Here is a 24,866-nt window from a genome sequence, read left to right on the forward strand (position 1 = left end):
TCATACATTTATATAAATGTTAAAGTTATCAACTATATATTTAGTTAGCAAGCTAAATATTTAATTTGGATTAAAATATTTATTTACAAACAAAATATGTAGCTCCAAAAAAAAAATTATTTCCCAAAATAAATATTTAGATCCCAGCTAAATATGTAGTTTGTGAACTACATATTTAGCTCCAAATTAAATGTTTAGTTCATAAATTAAATAATTTTTAAATAAACTAAATATTGGTCTGACCTACATTTTTAGTTTATAAAATAATTATTTAACTCCAAATTAAATATTTAGTTTTAAAACAATGAACTCCCTTTTTTTTCTCTTATGATGGTCTAAATAACCCAAAATATCGCTGTTAAGTTATGATTGTTATGACTGCGGCCCCCCATAATACTGAGTCATTTCAAACTAACTGAAATGTTCAGATATTTATAATAAAAATAGCTGAAATCATGTTTGATCACCCTGCTCTCTCTCTCGCTGCAGGTAGCCACCAGCTCCCTAGTTTAAACCACCAAACTAATTCTCGTTGCCTCACCATGCTCGGCCCTCCTGAGCAGATCTAGGACCAGCTTAGAGCTCAGAGCAGACCGACTCCTTTCCACGAAGCAGCAGCAGCACAAGGAGGAGCTGCGTCCTCAAGACGCCAGGCAGCAAAGGAACCGTCCCGCTGAGGATAGAGTTCTGATCTCTGATCACTTCCAGACTATGCAAGCAGATTGATTATTTCTGAGTAGGAAGTAGATTTCATTTTAGAATCGGATCGTGTGCACTCATCTTAGACACGTCACATTTAACCACACCGTGTCTCAGCGTAAGGAGAAACAGAGAAGCTGGGTTTTCCCGTTTGAGGCTCTGGTGACGATCAGATGGGTGATGGAGGTTAGTGGTTGGTGACGGAGGAGAGATAATGAAGACACTTGAAAAGTCACCTATGTTTTTACCCATTCATAACATATTTGACTGACTGAGTTTATTTCATGTTTTTAGAGGGAATATTTAAACTAGCTAATGATGCACTTTTTAAGTTCAATCCTTTTGGATGGAGAGCCCGAGTCTCCTCCCCTTCCGGTCGGCTCATGGGTCTCCAGAAAAACTAAAACATGAAAGCAAGCGGGGCTAAAAGAGCTATTTTCTAATCCGCTTAGCCTTACGCCCTGAATCACACATATGTTATACTTCCATTCAAATGAAAAGTAACAAAGTGTGATTTGACCACACCAGTCACGTACTTTAAGATTCATCAGCTTGTATTATTACGACTACAAACCAGATGTCGGTACGTCGCATATATGACGTCACCACAGAATCTCCTCTACCCTAGCGTAGCTGCTACTTACCACATGGTCGGATCTGTGGTGGTTCCCTCCTGAACGTAGGATTTGAAGTTCGTTGAACTTGCAGCCATTTTCTCTCTGTTTTTCTCCCTGTCTGGTTTGATGGCGTCAATTTTCGTGAAGCGCATTTGTAGTCCTGGACTTATTTTCATACAAAACCTAAAATAATGTTTCCCCCGTTAGAAAATAAGTGCTTTCTTGGCATCAAAATGCATCTTTAAAATTCACGGACATCAAATGTGAAATCCGTAGCACGTAACGAGCAGAATTAGATAGTAGTGCCATTGACTTGCATTCATTTTTTCATTCTTCCGGGGACCCGTGGCCCAGAAGTAGATGGGCGTGACTTAGATGGAACATGAAAGATTTTTTAAAGGTACTCGACTGAAGGTATTTATGGAGGGGCATAGATGTTTTATGACATCAAATGGAGTAAAATATCTCCTGAGGGCTAGTGTTATAAAAGGAGTGGGAATGATTAGATCTTAGACGTATATATTTTATTTTTCTGTCTAAGTGTTTTCAACATCTCACATGAAGATTTAGACCCCCTTAACTTCAAAGAATGTTTAGAGTGTTTTGAGTCGTCTGACGATGTTTAATCTGGATGATATTTGTTCATGCAATTAGATTTCATTAAATGGAAATTCAGTCAAACTAACATTAGTTTGTTTACAAGCCTCTCACATGACAGCAGTGATTGTCAGCATGTAGATTTTAACCGTGGACCGGGAATTTGAACTGTCTTATTTTAAACAGGAAGTGTTCACTGCAGTACTCAAAGATACTAAAATAAATTTATTCTGACATATTATTAAATACTAGTTGTTGGTTTTATTTTCCTGAGCTTCCAGTTCCTGAACACAAATTGAACTCTTTTCTTATGATCTGATCAGCTTTTCAAAATGGTTCATTTCAACATCACAACTCTTCTTTACTCCCCTGTTCCACCAAAACAGATTCAATGTATTAATTCAAATTTTATCAAGTTTGATTTCAACTAAAGTGAGTATGTCTTAAATACTGAACCGACTCAGGAGCACCAAACCTCTTCTGGAGAACCTACACTGACACCTAGTGAGCAGTCATCACGCAGCATCGTTACGTCTGGTAAAGCCCAACAGATCCAACTTGATGTTTTTGTTTAAAACTGAAATACCTCTTTTAATTGTAAAGACAGGCCTGCTGAAATTAAACATGAAGGTTTTAAAAAACCTTTAAGGGATTCTTAATTTAAATACGATATTTAATGAATGCGTTTGTGATTAAAATTAATCTTGCAGAGATTTTTCATATCTTTTAATCACAGAAGTGTTCATATAGAACTAATTTGATGTGTGTGTGTGTGTGTGTGTGTGTGTGTGCGTGCGTGCGTGCGTGTGTAATATAATCCCAGTTAAAGTTGTTAACACAAGTTGTTTATTTGGGTTAAATAATAAATCAAAGTTTATCAAAACTGCCTCATCAACATAGCAAAGATTTCCTCATTCAGACTTAACCTTCACGTAAAAACATTCAGCTGGCTGTCCGACACACTTCCGCTCCCTCAAACACCCACAGCAGAGAGGGCTGAGAGCATTGTGAAGACAAAACCTTAGTGCATTGCAGCTGATGTCATCATCAGAATATTCTACTGTAATATCATCCAGCTCTGGGTGAGATTTTTCTTTTCCTTGTTTCAACACTTTTAAGGACATTTTTTGCTCAAAATGTGCAATGAGATAAAAAATATAACTAATTAAAACTTACTGACACATTTTTGTCTTGCTATTCTGCAGCATTGACTGGACTCCAGCTCCTTCAAGAGACTTTGAGCAGCACAAAGAGCAGAGGTCAATGTGTGTGTGTGTGTGTGTGTGTGTGTGTGTGTGTGTGTGTGTGTGTGTGTGTGTGTGTGTGTGTGTGTGTGTGTGTGTGTGTGTGTGTGTGTGTGTGTGTGTGTGTGTGTGTGTGTGTGTGTGTGTGTGTGTGTGTGTGTGTGTGTGTGTGTGTGTGTGTGTGTGTGTGTGTGGTTTTGGGTGAAGAGCGATGAGGGCAGGTCAGATCAGATTTGCCAGACGAGCTGCAGCCACGTCCATTCCTCCTCGGAGCCGTGGTGTCCATCCTGGTATGCTCCACAGGTGAACTGTGACCCCTCTGGTGTGAGTACGAATGCGGACTGTAACGTCGCAGTAATCGTCTGCATTGCATGCAGTAAAATCATCACACGCAGGCCGCAATCCCAGAGGGTTTCTAGGAACACATTAACTAAGTGGTGCACTAAATGTGTAAAACTTCATGTGTGTTTAAAACTGCAGTCCTACTGATGAAGTGACTGGCTGCGTTTTTACTGCAGAACACAATAAAATCAGGTTCTGGGCCGAGAGTAGCATTACATCAGTCATAGATGTCATGGAAACATTGTTATATATGACAGGAACAACAACATGACAGCTTCTTATGTTTGTAATAGTCTGTGTATTATGGGATAGATTAAAACCTGTTTTAGAGACACGCCTTTCATAAATTATGTTAACGTGTTAAAATAAGCCATAGGAAGTCATTTGGTTTGGGCAGCTTTTATGTGCAGAACTGTTCCAACAAGAAAACAAGCAATCAATATTTTACTGGATACTAAAACTGAAAGAAAGCCAGGTGTGATGTGATCACACACTTCCTGGCCTCTCATGAGGCTGAATGCTGGGTTTCTTTACAGTCCACATGCACCAAAGTGGCAAACGTACAAAGAGTCCCAGTGATCCAAAAGAGATGTAATGAAGGCATGAGTCACTTGACATCGTACAAAAGGAAAATGGATCTTAATGTTACAAATGAGTTTTGGTTGAAGAACGCCGAACTTGGCAACTGAACTTCTCTGGTTATCAAAAATTAAGATAAGACATTTTAAAGTGAGCTTCTGTGTATATTTATAAATGAGTCAATAAAGGATAACTCATTTTACCTGTTACCTCCTGCTGGACTGATAAGCTACTGGCTAGTCTGAAAGCGTGTTGCTGCTGTCATACTTTTGTCTGCTGTGTGGACTAATCTAAGCAAAAAAGACTGTATTCCACCATCTTGGATCTCACCACCATACACACACTCTTGCGTGAGTTGTGACGTCACACACTAGGGTGGCCCGAATGGCCAGGATGTTACAGCTTCCATCTTAAAATTGCTCTCTTTAGGATGTGATCCATTTTGACCACAACGATGACCAATGTAATCTGGAAGAACCCACACTCAGACACATTTTAAAGCGGTCATACTTGGATTACAGTCTCATTTCTGAAACGTTAAAACATTGCTGCTGGACTTGTCTCCCAAATGACCAGAAATGCTGTTTTCTTTCAGCACGTGGCCTCACAAGGCTGTGTGTTAAACTGTGTTTTGTGCCCACACAACAGCTGAAAGCTTGTGCATTGGTGTGCCCGTCTCTGACTGAGAGGAACACATCCTTTCTCCAGAGAGCTGAGAGCAGCCAGAGCTCATGCACATGACCTATTATTAAACACACCACAACAGATCTGTAACACAAATATCACACACTGGGTGTGTAGCAAAGGATGATTAATGATTGTGACAGAAATCTGGTTGACTATGAATTTCATTACAGCTTTTAAGGTTTGTCAGGTAGCTCCTGATGGGAAGCAGCTGCGATGGTTTGAATATTCATAGTTGGGTTAAGCATCTGTGAAAAAGCATCCATGCAAGGCTTTTTATGTGCGTCTTCTCTCTCATATCTGTCTGTGTGAGCATCTGCGCCTCATCAGGTAGTTGGATATGTCCCTGTTCCTTCCAGCTATGCTTAATTCAACCCAGCCATCCATGAAAGATCCGGGGCCTTTCATGACTGAGTAAACATTTTCCTGTCCCAAGTTTTAATCACTAACATCAGATGTTCTCTGATTTTATAGATGGAGTCAAATATTTACAGAACTGGTACAAGTTTTTTATTTGAACACACCATCTACTGATGCTAAATTCTAAATAGGCTTCATAACTCTGCGTCATTTGTACCTGCTGCTGTTTTTTTAAATGAGAGAAAAATGTCAGGAGTTCTAGTTAGCAAAGTGGAAAGCATTCTACTCCGCAATGAACAAGCACTATGCTACATGCTACATATCCATCCATCTGATTGGCTAGATGGGCTCTACTACGATTGCCTGAAAATTTGCGGGGGCGGCAGACAACAGCGGCCTTTGCTTGCCTGAAAGCTAAGCAAGCAAACAACTGATGTGGATATCTGAGCAGAGGCAAATATCTTTGTGAGAAAGCTAACATTAGCTTTTCAAAAGCCACGTTAAAAATAATAGGCATGCCCTCAAATGTTCATCTAATCTGTTGTTTGCTGATGACATAGCTGCCAGTTCAATATACTTATACATACACACACACACACACACACACACACACACACACACACACACACACACACACACACACACACACACACACACACACACACACACACACACACACACACACACACACACACACACACACACACACACACACACACACACACACACACACACACACGTTCTGTACTTGTTCAATAAAATCTGTGATGCCATCGGTGTGGTGTATTTTCATGATCATGCCTTTCGATAACAATTTGGAAATACTTTCATAGGCTGAGGCTGTTAAGCAAGCAGGATGAAAGTGAGGACACACCTTTCGTGTGTTTAAATCTGTATATTTAATTGAAATTAATTCAAAGCTGATTATGATTTACTTATTTTTCAGCAGTTTTCATTATTCTAGAAGAGAAACAGACCTGCTGCACGCAGCTGGGTAAAATTGGGCAGTTTTATTATATTTCATACTCAGGTAAGGTGCACACGTTTATCCTACGTACTCTGCTGTAATAAGATAACCTCAGTGCAACAAGATTTATAAGTTCACTTCTTACGTTTTTCAGTTTTTAGTCAATGAAACAAAAAAAAACTTTTGCAAAACAGGATAGAATGGCACCAAGTTCTTATTTTCTAAAAAAATAAAAAAATCCCCAAAACAGCTGTTCTGTTGGTGGCAAGAGGACAGTCTGCACCTAGCAAGGGAAGACGGTTTGCTGCTAAATGAAATGGCCAATCATAGTAGAGCCCATCAAGCCAATCAGAGGCGAGAAAGGTGGGATCTTCCTTGGTCACCCTAGAATTCCAAAAGACGCGTCCGGCGTCGGGTCGCAGGGGCAGTAGCCTATGCAGGGAGGCCCAGACTTCCCCAGCTTCTTGGGCCAGCTGCTCCGGGGGAGTTCTAAGGCGTTCCCTGGCCAGCCGAGTGACATAGTCCCTTCAGCGTGTCCTGGGTCTTCCTTTAGGCCTTTTCCCAGTTGGATGTGCCCGGAAAACCTCGCCAGGGAGGTGTCCAGGACCAGCACAGTGGCGGATTTAGCTATTTGGGGGCCCAAGGCGAACACAGACATGGGGCCCCCTTACACTAAATTTTCGACAATCTTATCTTTAAGTGGATTTGCAAAACTCTTCCTCTTCTGACATGAGTTATTTTCACTTTTTATTAGTCCTCCTCTTTTTTCCTGTCTTTCTCTCCCTTTGAGTATTTTCAATATTTGCTCTGCTTTCTTCTTCCTGTCAGTGCTCCGGTGCTTTTGCCTTTCTTTTTTCTACTTTCCATTTTAGTCTATGTTTTCCTCCCTTTAAACATTTTCCATTGTCTTTCAAGTCTGCTTCCTTTTTATATTTATATAGAAAAATGACGTCCCTTTTGGAAGTGAAGATAAAAGCTTTTTTAAAGCAAGCTGCTTCTCTCTCTTATTGGAGCCACCAGGATAACTCCATTTCATGCTTAATGTTTTGACTACCGCTTCGAGTTTGTTACGAACGCTCCTGCCTCTCTTCTTCTTGGCCTTGTTCGAGATCAGCCAGTTCTGCGCAGATTAGATCACCGGTGATCGGCGCGCAGTGCATGCCGGTTAGATTTGTGTCCGACTTGACGCCGACTTGCTCTGACGTCATGCCTACGTAGGCAACGATAACCTCGTGAGATCAAGGCGACCGCAGATTTTGGAGCAAGACACTGCAGTTGCTCTCCACCGGCTGCAAAACCTAGGGCATGATGGGAAACGCCTGGCTCTCACCTGATCTAAGATCTGATTGGTTCACATTCTGATCCAAACATCCAGTGGTAGAATATGAAATACTAGTTGGTCGCATGTATTCTGTAAATCATGTTGCGTTGATGATGACAACTATATAGGCCATGAAGAGAAATATGATTTGTGTTCTTTTGTCACGTTTCCTATGAGCACACTGAAGCTACAGCTGATAACCTTTACTTATTATTACAGTCATGTCTCCATATGCATTATATTATATCCACAAGCATGTGAGGATGTGTTTCGGTTGCTAACAGGCACCAGAATTAAAATAAACAATTAAACAAGTATGAGCGCTAACGCGATATCTTCATCCATCGTCACCCGTGAGCTACATATGTAGGGAAATCTATCCGACTTAAACGCCGACGTTCAGCCACTCCTGCTGCATCTGTCTGCTCTTGTCTGTTTTCCAGGCAAGGCACTGCTCAACTCGAACAAGGCCATTTTCTGCTTTCTTCTTCTTCTTTTTTTATTGTACAAATTAACAAATACAGCGCATATCTTACAAATCAACAAGATATGAATGAGTATAGGTGGTTAAGAACAAAGCAGCCATCGAACAAAGAACAGAAAAGAACAGTATAGGTCAGAAATAACATAAAGTAGCATACAAGTACATTAAATGATCTTCCACATAAAGTAAAGAAAACAAAGAAAACAAAGCAAAAACAAAAGTACGCACAGTCTAACTACATCAGTTGAAAAGCAGCATAAAAAATTCAAGTAAGATGTGAGCTTTATTTAATTTACACTTATCTTATGAAGGACTTCACTTTTAAAACCAGCAAATCTTCTTATTTGTGGTCTTATGGCACTTGGCAAACAACAATTTGGTGCATTACCGCCACCAACTGGATTGGAGTGGAATGACTACCAATCACTTCCTGTTTGAGCATCAGCGTTTTAAAGGAATAGTCCATTGTGGAATTAACAGAGGGTTGCCGGTGGTCAGAGGGGGACCAGGCAGCCGCCGACCTATGCCTAATGGTAAAACCGCCACTGGTCCAGGATGCGTCTTAACTAGATGCGCAAGCCTCTCAACTGGCTGTCCTCGGTGTCGACGCAATACTGCAGAGCCGCATCAACCAACACAATCCTACAACATCCAAAGCCTTAGGAACTCTGGGCGGATCTTGTCCACTCCCGGAGCCTTGCCACCAAGGAGCTTCTTGACCACCTCAGTGACCTCAACACCAGAGATAGGAGAGCCCAACCCAAAGTCCCCGGACCCTGCTTCTTCAATAGAAGTTGTGCCGGTGGGATTGAGGAGGGATTGAGGAGGTCTTCGAAGCACCAATCCACAACTTCCCAAGTCAAGTTCAGCAGCTCATGCTACATAGATGAGATAAAATAATGGGATTATCTTGAATCCAGAGCATGACGTAATAATCTGTACACGTATGGAATTCCAAGAGGTGAAGAAGAAAACAACACGGTATTGTTTATAACCGACATAATTCGTGTCTTACTTAGACTTCTGGAGGATTAGACCTATGTGTGGAGAGAGAAAACATTTTAAAGAAGTAATTTCTAAAACATGTTACCAGGTGAAAGGTTTTTCAATTTGTTATTGGTTGTCTCAATATTTTACAGCAGATTTCAGGCTTGTTGAAATATGTAACAGTTGTTTTTTCTCTGCTGGGTCTTTTCTTGTTGAATTCTTAATTTTTTTGCTCATTCATCGACTGCTTTTCAACGCAATCGATGGACCCCAGTCCTGTATGACTCTGGGATTTAACAGGAGCACAAAGAGTAAATAGTGGTGCAGTTAGCTCACAGCAAAAAGTTCACAGGTTCAAACCGGACTGCTTTGTTGTTTGCTCCTAGCATACCTCGATTTTCTCCAGATTCCTCCTACAGACCAAAAACATGCAAATCAGGTTAATTAACTGCATTGCTATAGACATCATTTTAAGTTGCTTCACACTAAAGTGATTGCTTAATAGATAGCCTCAGAAGTAGGACTCATCATGCTGCTTGCCATTTCCAACTCGGAAAATTGTAAAGCGACCTAAACAAAATATCAGATCCAACATAAATGCGTTGCAAATGAGATGTAACAGTGTTTTTTTTAGACTTTCTCTTGCTTGTTTGTTGTTTTAATTAAACCTATTCCATAATAAAATGTTTCAAGATGTTATGACAGCACCTTATATATCTATGTACAGCACGGGATGCACAGGTCCAACAACTCAGAACAGACTTTACATGATGCATTGACAGACAGTCTGAACTCTCATTGCTGAGTGTGTGGATTATGTGGAGGTCTGTGTTTGTACATGCAAACGCTACAGGAATCCTCGATCTGACAGGTAAATGTAAACCACCTGGAGATCCAGCAGAGGAGAAGCATGGCTGCTGCTCCTGACATTAATTATACACACCTCTGATGAAGAACATCTCTGAGGGAGTTCACCAGAAGAGCACTGCTTTTATTTATGCATATAGCTTCGATGAAGGCGTGTGTCTAGTCATAAATCAAAAACAGGCATTAATCAGTTCAGTTCATTTTTTGTGTTCTGTGGTAGTTTTATATCTCACGGTCATCACAAAGAGAGTGTGTATATAAATATAGTTTTGCATGTTTGGTCAAAAAAGAAAATAAAAACATAAAGCAAGTTTCACTGTTTTTAGCAGACTGGAATAAACTTATATACAGTATATATATATATATATATATACAGTATATATATATATATATATATATATATATATATATATATATATATATATATATATATATATATACACACACACACACACACACACACACACACACTGTATATAATTATATTAGAAGAAGAAGAAAAGAGTGGCTTGCCAACTCCGGGTCGGGGGAGAGGTCCTACCTCAAGTGGAGGAGTTTAAGTATCTCAGGGTCTTGTTCAAGAATGAGGGTAGGAGGGATCAGGAGATCGACAGGTGGATTGGTTCAGCATCTGCAGTGATGTGGACACTGAGCCGATCTGTCGTGGTGAAGAGGGAGCTGAGCCAGAAAGCCAGGCTCTCGATTTACCGGTCGATCTACATCCCAATCCTCGCCTATTGTCATGAGCTTTGGGTAATGACCGAAAGAACGAGATCGCGGACACAAGCGGCCGAAATGAGTTTCCTCCGTAGGGTGGCCGGGCTCAGCCTTAGAGATAGGGTGAGGAGCTCGGACATTCAAGAGGGACTCGGAGTAGAACCGCTGCTCCTCCGGATCGAAAGGAGTCAGTTGAGGTGGTTTGGGCATCTGGTCAGGATGCCTCCTGGACACCTCCCTGGGGAGGTGTTTCAGGCATATCCTGCCGGCAGGAGGCCCCCGGGTCGACCCAGAACACGTTGGAGATGTTACGTCTCCAATCTGGTCCGGGAACGCCTTGGGGTCCTGCCGGAGGAGCTGGTGGAGGTGGCCGGGGAGAGGATGGTCTGGAGCTCCCTAGTTGGGATGCTGCCCCCGCGACCCGGACCCGGATAAGCGGACGAAGACGATGACGACGATATATACTGCATATATACTGTATATATACTGTATGCAGCGAGGCTCCTAACTGGAGCAAACAGAAGAGCACACATCACTCCTATTCTGATGTCTCTGCACTGGTTACCCGTTAACTTTAGAGTTCATTTGAAAATTCTGATCATAACTTTCAATGCTCTACATGGTCAAGCTCCTCCCTATATTACTGAACTGTTAAAGCCTTATGCTCCAACCCGAGTCCTCAGGTCCACACACCAGAACCCTCTAGATGTTCCAAAGGCCAGATACAAAAGTCGAGGTGATCGCTCCTTCCAGACTGTTGCACCCCGACTCTGGAACGATCTTCCTTCATCCTTACGCAGCATTGACAGTCGGGACACATTTAAAAAACAGCTAAACACCCTTTTATTTAAAGCTGCTTTTACCTAAACCTTTTATTTTCTTATTCTTAACTCAAATTTTTAATCTTTCATCTGTTTATGAAAATTTATAAATGTTTGACTTTATTTTTTCGGATGTTAATCTAATTCTGTTTTGAGAGAAATTTGATTCTATGATGTTAATCTATTTATGATTTTATGAGTTAGCTTTATTTTGTTTTCATCTATGAGAAGCACTTTGTGTCTATGTCTGTGATAAGTGCTATGTAAAGAAAATGTACTTACTTACTTACTAACTAATTGGCATAATGAACTGACCTCAGTGCCTTGAGGCAACTCTTGTGATTTGGTGCAATATAAATAAACTGAATTGGACACAGTATAAATTATGACAAATTCAGTTAACCACTTCACATATCAATTGAAAAACCATCTGCTTTGTTATGTCATTAATACAGGTCCTTCTAAAAAAATTAGCATATTGTGATAAAGTTCATTATTTTCTGTAATGTACTGATAAACATTAGACTTTCATATATATTAGATTCATTACACACAACTGAAGTAGTTCATGCCTTTTATTGTTTCTAATATTGATGATTTTAGCATACAGCTCATGAAAACCCAAAATTCCTATCTCAAAAATTAGCATATCATGAAAAGGTTCTCTAAACGAGCTATTAACCTAATCATCTGAATCAACTAATTAACTCTAAACACCTGCAAAAGATTCCTGAGGCTTTTAAAAACTCCCAGCCTGGTTCATTACTCAAAACCGCAATCATGGGTAAGACTGCCGACCTGACTTCTGTCCATAAGGCCATCATTGACACCCTCAAGCAAGAGGGTAAGACACAGAAAGACATTTCTGAACGAGTAGGCTGTTCCCAGAGTGCTGTATCAAGGCACCTCAGTGGGAAGGAAAAAGTGTGGCAGAAAAGGCTGCACAACGAGAAGAGGAGACCGGACCCAGAGGAGGATTGTGGAGAAGGACCGATTCCAGACCTTGGGGGACCTGCAGAAGCAGTGGACTGAGTCTGGAGTAGAAACATCCAGAGCCACAGGCGTGTGCAGGAAATGGGCTACAGGTGCCTCATTCCCCAGGTAAAGCCACTTTTGAACCAGAAACTGCGGCAGAAGCGCCTGACCTGGGCTACAGAGAAGCAGCACTGGACTGTTGCTCAGTGGTCCAAAGTACTTTTTCGGACGAAAGCAAATTTTGCATGTCATTCAGAAATCAAGGTGCCAGAGTCTGGAGGAAGACTGGGCAGAGGGAAATGCCAAAATGCCTGAAGTCCAGTGTCAGGTACCCACAGTCAGTGATGGTCTGAGGTGCCATGCCAGCTTCTGGTGTTGGTCCACCGTGTTTTATCAAGGGCAGGGTCAATGCAGCTAGCTATCAGGAGATTTTGGAGCATGTCATGCTTCCATCTGCTGAAAAGCTTTATGGAAATGAAGATTTCATTTTTCAGCATGACCTGGCCCCTGCTCACAGTGCCAAAACCACTGGTAAATGGTTTACTGACCATGGTATTACTGTGCTCCATGGGCCTGCCAACTCTCCTGACTTGAACCCCGTAGAGAATCTGTGGGATATTGTGAAGAGAAAGTTGAGAGACACAAGACCCAACACTCTGGGTGAGCTTAAGGCCGCTATCGAAGCATCCTGGGCCTCCATAACACCTCAGCAGTGCCACAGGCTGATTGCCTCCATGCCACGCCGCATCGGAGCAGTCATTTCTGCAAAAGGACTCCTGACCAAGTATTGAGTGCATAACTGAACATAATTATTTGAAGGCTGACTTTTATGTATTAAAAACACTTTTCTTTTATTGGCCGGATTAAATATGCTAATTTTTTTAGATAGGAATTTGGGGTTTTCATGAGCTGTATGCCAAAATCATCAATATTAGAAACAATAAAAGGCTTGAACTACTTCAGCTGTGTGTAATGAATCTAATACATATGAAAGTCTAATGTTTATCAGTACATTACAGACAATAATGAACTTTATCACAATATGCTATTTTTTTTAGAAGAACCTGTATAACAGTGATAAATGAAATAGGCCCCACCACCTGTCCACCAGAGGGCAGTAGATGTAAACAGTTGTTAATGAATGCGCTAATCCTGATACTCCATTTAGCCTGGAGGGTTTGATACAACTGAGATAAGGTTACCATGATAATCACAGTTACATTTTTGCCAATAACTAAATAATTATTAAGTTTAATGAGGCGGAGTCCCAAAACAAGGCCTGGACTCAGGTCTCATGATTCTTTGACATCTCCCCTCAGCCTTCATGGTTGAATTTTGCTTGCTAATACATGCGGACCTGAAAGAGCCAGTGTTTGGAGTTGGTGTCGATATTTTATAGCAGTCAGAATTGAGGGCACACACACACACACACACACACACACACACACACACACAGTAAACTTTCCACTTATCTCTAAGACGCCACAAGGCTTGAACAAAATGAAATTATCTGACACTATGAGATAAGTAGAGCAGGTTGGTTAACTGCAGGATGTGAACATTTCTCAGGGTAGAACAGAGACATTGTGACATTTTATACCCCAGAGAAAAAAAGTCACAGCACTGTGATGGTCTTTTAAAACCCTATTCAGAGTGTTACCTAAAACCACACTGGTGATACCTTAGGCAGACAGTTACAGTAAATGAAATTGTCTGGTTCATAGGATTATTGATGAGTCTCAGGCATTTCATGTTATATTTTATCCACCAGCATCTAGTCTTACCCAAGAGACAGCCTCAATAGTCTCAATTTTGTGAAGCCAACCAGGATTTGACAAAAATTGCAGTTCACCCCAAATCCACTAGGGGCTGGCTCCAAAACAGCAAGTTCTCATTGGCTCCATATTAAAAATACCAACTTTACAGCAGAAATGAACATGTTCTCACACACACACACACACACACACACACACACACACTTTAGGTTTAATCAATCTAGTTAACGTTCAGGACAACTCTGACAGGGGGTGGATTTTTTTGGTAACTCTTCCATTTATGTGCAATTAAATGCTTAAAACTATGAATAATCAGATTTGACTGACAGGTAGCAAGAGCATCAGAGCTAGCATTAGCAGCCAGCTCTGGGGAAGGCCTCAGTCTGAGACTCACGTTAATGGATATTCAGCCATTTCCACTCTCTGAACTCTAGTTTTGTCCTCAGCATGTTCGTGTTTGGATGTTAATCATGGAAATATTTGGACAAAGAGGGCAAGCTGTGGTTATTAACTGCACTAACAGATCATCCAAGAAGTCTCTGCTTCATTTTTATCAGTAAGTAAAATCATGTTTCTGTACATTATTTCGCTGGTTGAATGGGGGAGATGTTGTGCATTTAACACAGTGCTGCTAGGTCAAAATGAGCTGGGGTCTCATTTATCAAACATTGCGTAGAATCCTTCCTAAAACCGTACTTAAGCTCAGCAAAAAAATTTACTTACCCCAAGTAGGTTAGTGATCTATCAAACATGGAGTACGCACAGCTGCAGGCAATCTCCGCTTCATAAATCGGAGACTAACAAGAATGTTTCTCAGCTGCTTTTTTGTCACATCCCGCCCTCACCACGCCCACTTACTGCCATAAGTAGTCGATGCAAAGTGCCTTGTCGATCTCATGCATATACATAAGCCGGCTGTTGCAGCACTCCACCAATGACGGTGGCGACCGTAAATCAAGGAAGCGCAATTTCACAGAAGCAGAAATTGAGGTACTTGTGGGTGAGGTGGAGAAATGAAAGGAAGTGCTTTTGCAAAACAAATAAGAGAAAATCCACGGAGTGGCACAGCGTTGCTGAAGCCGTCATTGTTGTGAATTCTTCAGAGAGATCTGTGGCGGATATAAAAAAAATGGTCCAATCAGGATTTGATCCCCAGACTCCTAGGTAAAAATCACACACACTAACCAGTCACCCAAAGGGAGATCTCCCCTGTACAAGTAGCCAGGGTGCATGATCCATTGGATCACAGTGACAGAACACACACACTGTCACAGACGCATGACATTCTGTCTCAATCTGTCCCCCTTGCTGACATTCTGCATTCCGTATTCTGCGCTTCAGGCTGTGTGTGTGTGTGCGCGCACGCCCGTGCATGTGGGGGGTCTTGTTCTGTGTGAAAACGAAGCAGTACAAGTGATAATGCTGCAGGATTTCATAATTTTATCCTCAGCAGCAGCACTGCAGGTGCTCTCCATGTCCAAAATGTGCGTAAGCCAGGTCCTTAGTCAGCTTAAACTTGTGCACATTTTTCCGCTACGTTTTCTTTCATAAATCCCAAAGTTTGTGTGGAAAGTTGCTTACGCAGTTTTCCGACCCCGTTTTGTGCGTAAGCAAGCTTGATAAATGAGGTCCCTGAACTGTTGAAAAAGCCAGCATGTGTCGGGCTTTGGATGCTGGTCTAGCTTGTGATGCTAGTCCACCATGGGATGCTGCTATTTGGATACTGGACCAGCATGCTAGACCAGCATCCCATCCTGGACCAGCATCCAGGACCAGAATTCAATTAACATGCTGGACTAAGGTCACAAGCTGGACCAGCATACCAGCATCCAAAGCCCAGCACATGCTGGCTTTTTCAGCAGTAGGGCTGGGTACTGAGACTCACTGTGTCCCTGTGGTACAGGGCCGTCGCACCGCCAGGGGTTCTGACTGCTACCCGAGTCCACCGCGGTCAGAGCCCCGCCACAGTGGCGGCCCCACTGATCACCGACCACTGCAGAGGAGTGAAGTGTATGCTCGTGCAGCCTTGGCGCCTGGCTCCGACTGCTTCAGTTTGAGGCTGTGCTTGTAGCCTGTGGAGCATTCTGAGGGAGACCACAGAAACTCTGCAGTTCAGTGAGTTTATGCGTGCTTCACGTTAGAGTCACTCAGCTGCATTACTGAGATCCTCAAAATTCTGCTCTCAGCTCCTCCTCTTTGAAGCCTAAGAAACCTATAGGTGACGTCACGGAGGGTTTGTCCATCTTTTATACTGTCACTGGTTTTACCTCAGAAAGACGGGAAGACACAGGTGTGTTTACGAGGACTGCATTCCACTTCTACAGCTATGCATGCTGGATGTTCTGCAGAAACTACTCTAAATGGAATGCAGCCAGTAAGTCCTATCACTTCTGATTTGTTATCATCACTGGAAGCTTTTTTAAAATTATTTATTTGTTTATTTATTTAGAAATACTGTGGGAAATCCCAAACATCAGCCCAGCAGGTGGTAAAATATTTTATTTATAATAATAATAATAATAATAATAATAATAATAATAATAATAAAAGATGATTCAACAATCTGATTTATTACTAAATAAAACCTCACAAGAAGCTTTAAAATGTTATGAAATTAAAAAACATCCACCTCCATCGAGGTTATCTAGAATATAACATCTGCCAGTGTGCCCCAGGGCAACTGTAGCTCACCACCATCAGCGTGTGAATGGATGAATGATACACTGTTGTGTAAAGCACTTTGGAGTCCTCTGAAAGGTGCTATACAAACTGCAGGTTATTTATCATAACACACTCCAATCACTATAAATTATAAATCCAGTTCTTGATGCATAAACAGTAAAAGTCACTAAGACATGTCACCCAGAGAAACACGCTCAGTTGCTGTACTATCTCTCGCCAAGAGGACTCAATAAACTCACCATTAGAGGCCAATATGTCTGAATCAGTGTACATTTCCTCTGGTCCTTTGTCTCCCTAAAGCAGAGGGAAGCCTCAGCTGTGTGGCACTTTATTAGGCCAATAGTGAAGCCCTAAAGCTCGTCTGACTGGTTTCTCCAGATGAAATTCGCCTGCAGGATGAAGATGAGCTAAAATTTAGACAGAAGTATGGAGCTGGGTGGAAACAGGAGTGTGACAGAAGTGATGAATCATCGTGCAGTTATTCCTTTCTGAATTTAATCATCCACTTCTTTTTACTTATATTTCACCCTAGATCTGGACACAAATTAAATAAAAATAACTTCAGCTTTAAAATAACAGAGTTCATCCAACAAATGAACTCTAGCACCCTTGAGAAAAGTCCCTCTGCAAATCTGCGTAGAAAATGAAAGACTGCATGTACATAATTGATTTATTAAAACAAAATGTTTACAGATTTTCCCTGCAGCAGATGCTGAAATCATTTGAACTTGAGAAAGGACCTTGTTTCTTACAGCAGAATGGTGCCAAAGTCACATTGTGCACGTCTTACAACAGCATGGTTCGGTTGTGTAAGAGTTCAGCTGCTAAAACTGGCCTGTCAGCCTTCTGCATCGGTTACTCTCTGAAAGTGTGTGGGTTTTACTAAACAGTAAATAAGAACCCAACGTGTTAAACAGCTGGAATTGTATATATCAAGCAATAAAATAAAATAAAATAAAAATTAGCAATAAAAAGTGTTAAGTTTCTTTTTAATTTGTTTAGATGTAGTGAAATAAATCTTCACAGTTGCAGAGGGATGAACAAACTCTTTAATCTGTAGTTTATTTATTGACTTACTTGGAATTTTATTTCATGCATGAATTTTTTATACAAACTTGCTGAGAAACCCGAGGATTTGTTTTTGAAAGTAGTGAATAAATCTTCAAATTTTTGTGGCATAAAAGAAACATTTTAGAAGCTCAGATAATTAAAAATCCAAAAATGTTGCTTTAAATATTTTTATCAACCTCATAAATAATGCATTGAACTTATATAGCGCTTTTCAAGACACCCAAAGATGCTTTCACACACTCTCACATTCACACACTGCTGGTGATGGTAAGCTACTTGTAGCCACCGCCGCCCTGGGGAGGTCTGACAGAGGCGAGGCTGCCATTTGGCGCCGTCGGCCCCTCTGACCACCACTAACACAGGCAAGTTGGGTGAAGTGTCTTGCCCAAGGACACAACAGCAGGATACCCCTGGCGGGAGCTGGAATCGCACCCATGACCCTCCGATCATGAGGCAACCCGCTCTACCACCTGAGCTACTGCTGCCCCATAAAGGTGACCTTTTTGTGCGATTTAGTCTGAATGTATTCATTAATAATAAAATATTAATACACTCACTTTTGATTATAAAACTCGATTGCGCACAAAGAAATTCAGAAGTTTTAAAAACGACGCAAACATTCCTGCAGCCAAATGGTAAAGTTTTAATCCATTAACATACGTACAATGAAAAATAAAACTGGCACCTCAAATAAAAACCACGCAGCACTTTTACACTAATTTTGTTCCCGTTCAGATGAATGTGACCACAGCCACATTTATACTCTTATTGAGAACATAACAAACATTCCAGCTCTCAAAATTGCCCTTTGTCCCCCAAAAAAATAAAATAAACCCACACTGTGCACATCTCCACCTCATACCACCAAGACCTTCTGTTTCTAAACTAGTTAACAGACACAAGCTCTGCTCACTCTGAGAAATACTCTGAGAAATAAAACAACCTCGAGTGTGACATGTGACGGAGGACCCAGATAAATATAAACATTCTTATTGTCAGTTTAGATGACCCTGAGCAATAATCAGTGTAAACATTTCTACATTCGCTCCAAACCAAGAAAATAAATACGAGCTCCACGTGTCACGTTCTCCAGCCTCACCAAGCGAGCACACATTTTAGTTTTATAGGCATGCTGGTGTTCTCGTTTACATACTGGACATTTTTGTGCATAAACATGGCACCAACTCCTCTCTGAAGCATCACAGACTCCAACATTGCTATATATATTTTTTTATCTTTAATAGATAACAATAGGTCTGTAATAGAAATTTATTTCAAATGTAGTCATATCATTAACTTAGATTGCATTCCAGCAGCAGATATGTGGGGAGGTGGACAGCTGCATGAAGCAAGGAGACAGTCGTTGTGCTAAGGGAACGACAGTGAGCAGCAGAGGCCATTCTGAGCCAGACTCTGGATCAGTCTGCACCACTCTGCCCTCTTCTGGGTAATGTAGGCTGGGGTGATGAGTTGCACAGGAAGGTGCGGCGAGCCTTCCAACCTGACCTTCTCGCACAAGGCCTCGGCGATGCAGATAACGTACATGCCGCAGTCATAACTGTTCTGCTGCGATGGGCAGAGCTCCTCCACGAAGAGAGCTTTTCTCCCGGCACCCAGGAACGGCTCCAGTTTGGTGGCGATACGTCGTGCGTGAAGCGAATTGCTGCCGTTTAGAGAGTCATAGTGCCCAAAGTGGTTGGAGTTGTGATGGTAGAGCAAAAGGCTCCAATGGGATCCTCCAGCCGTCTGGCTGGAGTTGTCGTTGACAGCTAAGAAGACCCAGCGGCGAGAATTAAGATCCAGCGGCTCCAGGAAGATGGCTAGCTCATCAGGACAAGAGGCACACTTGATGAACTGGGTGACTTCAGGGCTGATGAAGATGATGGAGTCCCTGAGGATTCTGAAGCGTTCGTTAGCAAAATATTCAAAGGCAAAGCCAATCACTTGGTCATTCAGCCAGTGAGGTCCTTCCAGTAAGGAAAAGTCAGAGCGCCGCAGAAGGCTGTCCTGGTAGCTCAGCACTACAGGATCCATCGTCCAGCACAGAGTGTGTCCGTCTGGAACATAAATAAATACATTAATCCTATTTTTCAAATCAAAACAAGAAGACACTATTATACATTAATATCTCAGTTTTATGTGTTTAACTTTAGTTTTTCACTCTGTTTTATTGACTTTGACTAAGCTGCGCTTTCATCAACGTTCCTATTTATTGTTTGGCAAACCAACTTTGCCATATTTTTATGTGTCTGTTTCATGTCTAAAAGTCAAAGGTCAAGGCTGAGTTTGGAGAAAGATTATTTCTACCAGGACTGATGAGCGAATAGCCACAGCAGGACCACAGCCTAGGTGGATTACTGCCATTAAATAACTCATCTCAAAAATGTCATCTGTAACATTTTAGGTCAGAATTCTGTATTTCTGCTAGAATAACTGTTAATTGTTATAAGATTTTCAGTTTGCATGTGGGCCCACTGTGGCTAACTGTTAAGAGAAAATTATCCAAAAATAACTGTTAAGAGAAAATTATCCAAAAATCTAAACTCTGTTTCTCCAAACTGAGGCTCTTCACAGAGTTAGGCGATCTCACCTGTTATTACAGACATGTGCTGTCCCTTTAAGTGATTAATTTTAATAAAAGACTAACTCTGATGTTTGTTTTTCACCAGGGATGACCGTGAATATTAACTCTAACGTGTATTTATTTATTTTTATTTTAAACCCAACAATCCAAGTCCTTAAAAATCAACAAACCTATGTTTAAAAGGGTCGTATTGATTTGTTCCAGCAGTAAAATCACTTTAGCTAAAAGTCACCCGAAGCACGAGGACGGAAGCATTGATTATTTAATCAATGACACACAGATGGAGCGGTGTTAAAGTTTTACCGAACAAAATCACTTCACAATCCTTCAAACTTTACAGGAGTCATCAGTTTTAGATCTGCTGATCCTAAAACGGGACTTCGTTTATGAACAGATTGCTGTTGTCGCACATTTAGACGGCTGTTTCCTGGTCCGTGAGTTGACTCACTGCGGAGTTTCGCATTGCAGCAATGCGTTTAGTTCATCATTTTTGTTGGCAGGCAGTTAACCACCAAGGCAGTCGTGCATTAGCATTAGCTAGCCAACCGTTACATTCATCATCCAACTAAAGTAATAACCCGTCTCAGTAAAGGAACACACACAGAACGCTTATAAAACACAGCACGCGTAGTTCTTTCTCTGTCCCTACCTGTAAAAGACACATCTAAATAAGAAAAAAGGCGAAGGCAGCAGTCTTGTCCCTCATTGCATTAACTGTCATAAACCGTAAATATTTTACGATCGCGAGGAGACAATCTCGCCTCTGATTGGCTGCTTTCATCCAAGTTCCTGCGTAGTAGTAGTCCAACTGCGAGGATAACATTTTTTGCTAGTACACGTAAGCACTTAAAAATCATCAGAGCTTAAATTCGACGCTTTGACGAAATAAAATATTAGCGTATATCGATGTAACATATTAGAGTATTTAGCAAAAATAAATTTCAAGGTGAAAATTAAGTCCCGTGTTACAACTATCCCTAATCTAAAACAATGAGCGTGCCATTGGTGGCTGGCTTCGGTTTAATTCGGTGTTCACTTCCTGTTGTTGCTCCGTCCTACCGTTGGGCTTTTCTCTCCGCCCACAAAGCAGCAAGAACGCGCACCGCTGCGCGCCTGCGACTGGCCGCACTGATTAACAAGGCAAAGACGAGTTTTCAGCGAGCGAGCTGCGGAAGGCTGTTTTTAAATTACATTCAAACCGTGGACACGCACGGATTAAAGAAAAGATGCAGGACTGTTCGCTGCGGATTTGAACCTCTAGCAGTCTGTCGGCGAGCGGCCGAAGAACGGAGGAAAAAAAAGAAGCAATTATTTCGTGGGAATACAGAGACAAATAATCATTTTGCTGGGCCACAAGTGTGTGCGGCTGTGCAACTAACAAGCCTGTCAGGAGAAGAAAAAGCCTGGGCTCCTAATTAACTTCAGCTCACGTCTGGAGGTAAGAGGAGATGTCTGGTGGCGGTGGGCTGTCCGTCCAGCTCTGGGGCGTCAGGCGTTACTTTGGGCTGGAAGCAACCGATGGATGTATGAATCACGTTAGTCTTTGTTTGGGAACTAGTTCTTAAGCCGCACTCATCTGCAACATTGTTTCAGTTGTCATTCATTTAAGGGTGTGTGTGAAGCCTGTCGGTGCTTTTATTAAACTAGTAATCATAGCTAAAGGTGTGTGTGTGTGTGTGTGTGTGTGTGTGTGTGTGTGTGTGTGTGTGTGTGAGAGAGAGAGATATGTGACACATTTAAACGTTCAAACAGCTGCTCAATGATTTACATCAAACATACATGGTACATGATTTACATTATTGGCTACAAAACAATCCCGTAATGCAATAATAATAGAATACATTTACACCCTGATCTGCGTTAACCCGCGTCACGTTAGCTCTTAAACCACGTTTGAGCTAAAACAAACAACATTGGTTTATTTTTAGCAATCAGACTATATTATGCATTATAAAAAACAAGACATGCAAGGTAGACTAAACATCAGTGCTCTCACAGGATGATGCAGCAAAATGCTCAGGAACAACAAAGCAGAAACCTGAGTTATCTGTAGCAGTCCTTTGGGGGGCGCGGGGGGGGGGGGGGGGGGGTCTTTTGCATGTAATATTTAGTGGAGGTCACACTGTACAGTTCATAAGGCAGCATCCTTCAGAGCAGCTATGGATGTGAGGAGGTCCAGTGAGGTGAAGAAGATGCTGAATCATGGGCACATCTCAGCCTGTCAGTAGGCAAAGTTGACATCATTTTTACAGCACTTTGCATCCTGCATTAATGTACCACGATAGGTTTGACTTTCAGCCTGCGTGGTGTCATTTTATTAATAATTTAGGGGCGTTTTCCACCAGTTTGTGTCTTTGTGTGTGCTGATTTCTTGACGTCACTGAAGACTTGGAAAATAGGACAGAAGCAGCACATGATCCCCAGCAGGAACAAAACTACTGAGAATATTTCTTTCTGTAAACTGACCCATAAAGCTCCAGGGACCCCCCCCCCCCCACACACACACACACACTGACCGTTACGTAATGCCCCTATTACATTTAAATCTGCATTACTGAGCTTCTTACAGATGAACACTTTGCGATTGATGAGAAGGAAGTAAGCTCATCTGTTGTATTTTGTATGACTAAAAAAAGCGTGGGGGACAAAAACGACCTTGTAGCTGTGAGGTTTCTCTTCGAGCTCGTCCCTCCCTCAGATCAGCACAGGTGATGAGAGTGGAGTTGGTCTGTCCTGCAGGAATGTGAGCTCTGAGAAGACACAGCTGCAGGAAGCATGAGAGGCGGCCTGGGCCCAGACTCCAGCAACTGGCCCCCGTTGACATCTGACACCCCACAGGCCCTCTTGTCTGCTGTTCCTAAAAGACAGCCCTCGGTTTTCTATCACATCGGGGTGTATGAACGATATCCCAGACACCACCTGGGAGACAGACGCCGTAGGCTCAGAAGATGGGAAAACTCTGATTTGAGTCTTTGTTGTGGAAAGAACTCGTCTCTGTGCTTGGAGAAGAACTTTTCCCAATGTTTTATGAACTTTTGCGTAACGAAATCTCAAAAACTGGGTTTTGTTTTGACAGATTAATTTCAGTACAGCACAAATCAGAGCTAAAACAGTCTCTTTCTGTGACAAACGTGTTTTTAGAGAAAAGTGTAACTAAAGAAGAAGTTTAGGTGGTGCAGAGATGATGATACTGTGAAGATCATGTTACTTTTTTGTTGACCATATTAAGAAAGTGCAATAAAACCCTTATTGATAACAGGGATACTTTTACCAGTTTCCCACAAGACCTTGTTTATGCACAACCCCTTGGTACTTCTAAGGATTGTTTTAGCAACATTTCCTATTGTTAGCCAACTGGGAGCCTTTAGGAATGTTTCAGGCTCTTCTGTTGAATCAAACACGTTATTTGTGCACACAGTAGCTTTACTTTGAGTACATTCTTTACGAATCAAGCATGAGGAACATGACGAGACTGCCAATGTTTAGTATCTGATGTAACAAAAAGGCTTTAGGGTGTTAGCGATTTCAGGTTCTGCTACTTTTTACGTCCTGTTCTGCTTTTCTGTTAGACGTAATGATGCAAAATCCCGATCATCGCTGACTGAAGATGTTATGCTTTTTTTGAAGGTAGCTGTAATATCAAAAGGAATGTAACTCTATACGTATCATTTGATATGCCTTTAATTCTAAAATGTGTGTTAAATTGGAAGAAATGATTAGTGCTGAGTTAGTTAAAATATCTAGAACCTTTTAAATAGAAATAGGCAGGGCTGGGACGATAATCAATTAATCAGTTAATCGTACGATAGATGAAAATGAACTCAGTAATTTTTCCAGCCTTGATATATCGGTCTTTGCTAGACACGTGACCTGCATGTCAACCACATCCCCTTAGCGCCATTTTTGGTGTATGACTCACATTGCTCGGGGAAGCCGCAGCTGAAGTTAAAGCAGAACAAGAGTCAAAAGAACAAGGATGAACGCAACCCTTACAGGAATTAAATAGTGATGGAAACCAGAGATCGGTATTTTCAGAAATTGTCTACAATCAATAACGTAGATCTCTACGACCTCAAAGGAAACAAACTGAGCTCATTACTGCTGAAGATATTTCACTTGAGTAAGTTAAAGGTTTAATTGTTGCATTTTAATGGGTGTTCTTGCATTACTATGACATATTAACATTACGTAAGTGGTTATTTTGGTCTCGATGATGTCGACAATATCGTTTATTGTCAATAATTTGTTGGACAATATATCGTCCTGCAAAATGTGTCATCGACTTGGTACCAATTATTGTACATGTTTGACCTGCAGGTACTAAATTAATTCAGATGCATTGATTATTACAGTGGTACTTCACTGAAAAAAAAAACATTTTTTAATGGTTATTTCTGATTATAATTGGTCTCTTGAGTTTTTCATGCAGACTGAACGTAAAAGTAGTCTCCTACACCCATCTCCTGCGTTAGCTTCTGATGGAAAATAGTTGG

The 24,866-nt window shown here is 41.4% G+C and overlaps 3 protein-coding genes across 16 annotated transcripts in view; 2 read left to right on the top strand and 1 right to left on the bottom strand.

Moving 5' to 3' along the window:
- Positions 1 to 721, top strand: part of gramd2aa (GRAM domain containing 2Aa) — a 39,085-nt gene extending 38,364 nt beyond the window's left edge. For all 3 annotated transcript variants that reach the window (XM_054732280.2, XM_015953617.3, XM_054732281.2), the window contains exon 12: positions 490 to 721. In XM_054732280.2, the coding sequence (XP_054588255.1) occupies positions 490 to 493 (4 nt within the window). In that variant the 3' untranslated portion in view covers positions 494 to 721. The remainder of the gene's footprint in view (positions 1 to 489) is intronic.
- Positions 722 to 19,003: 18,282 nt separating this feature from the next.
- Positions 19,004 to 21,160, bottom strand: senp8 (SUMO peptidase family member, NEDD8 specific). Its single transcript, XM_015953631.3, has 2 exons — positions 21,023 to 21,160; positions 19,004 to 19,846 (listed from the first exon to the last, which is right to left on the bottom strand). The coding sequence occupies exon 2, from the start codon at positions 19,821 to 19,823 to the stop codon at positions 19,158 to 19,160; it is 666 nt and encodes a 221-aa protein (XP_015809117.1). The 5' UTR covers positions 19,824 to 19,846; positions 21,023 to 21,160; the 3' UTR covers positions 19,004 to 19,157.
- A 416-nt stretch (positions 21,161 to 21,576) lies between these two features.
- Positions 21,577 to 24,866, top strand: part of myo9aa (myosin IXAa) — a 170,324-nt gene continuing 167,034 nt past the window's right edge. For all 12 annotated transcript variants that reach the window (XM_070554892.1, XM_070554894.1, XM_070554895.1 and 9 more), the window contains exon 1: positions 21,577 to 21,811. The gene's annotated coding sequence lies outside the window, so the exon portion shown is untranslated. The remainder of the gene's footprint in view (positions 21,812 to 24,866) is intronic.

The sequence above is a fragment of the Nothobranchius furzeri genome, chromosome 9 (assembly GCF_043380555.1).
Source record: "Nothobranchius furzeri strain GRZ-AD chromosome 9, NfurGRZ-RIMD1, whole genome shotgun sequence".
NCBI lineage: Eukaryota > Metazoa > Chordata > Actinopteri > Cyprinodontiformes > Nothobranchiidae > Nothobranchius > Nothobranchius furzeri.

What these genes read in the sequence shown, in the direction of transcription:
- senp8 (XM_015953631.3), bottom strand. Translation starts at nt 19,823, where the DNA reads ATGGATCCTGTAGTGCTGAGCTACCAGGACAGCCTTCTGCGGCGCTCT.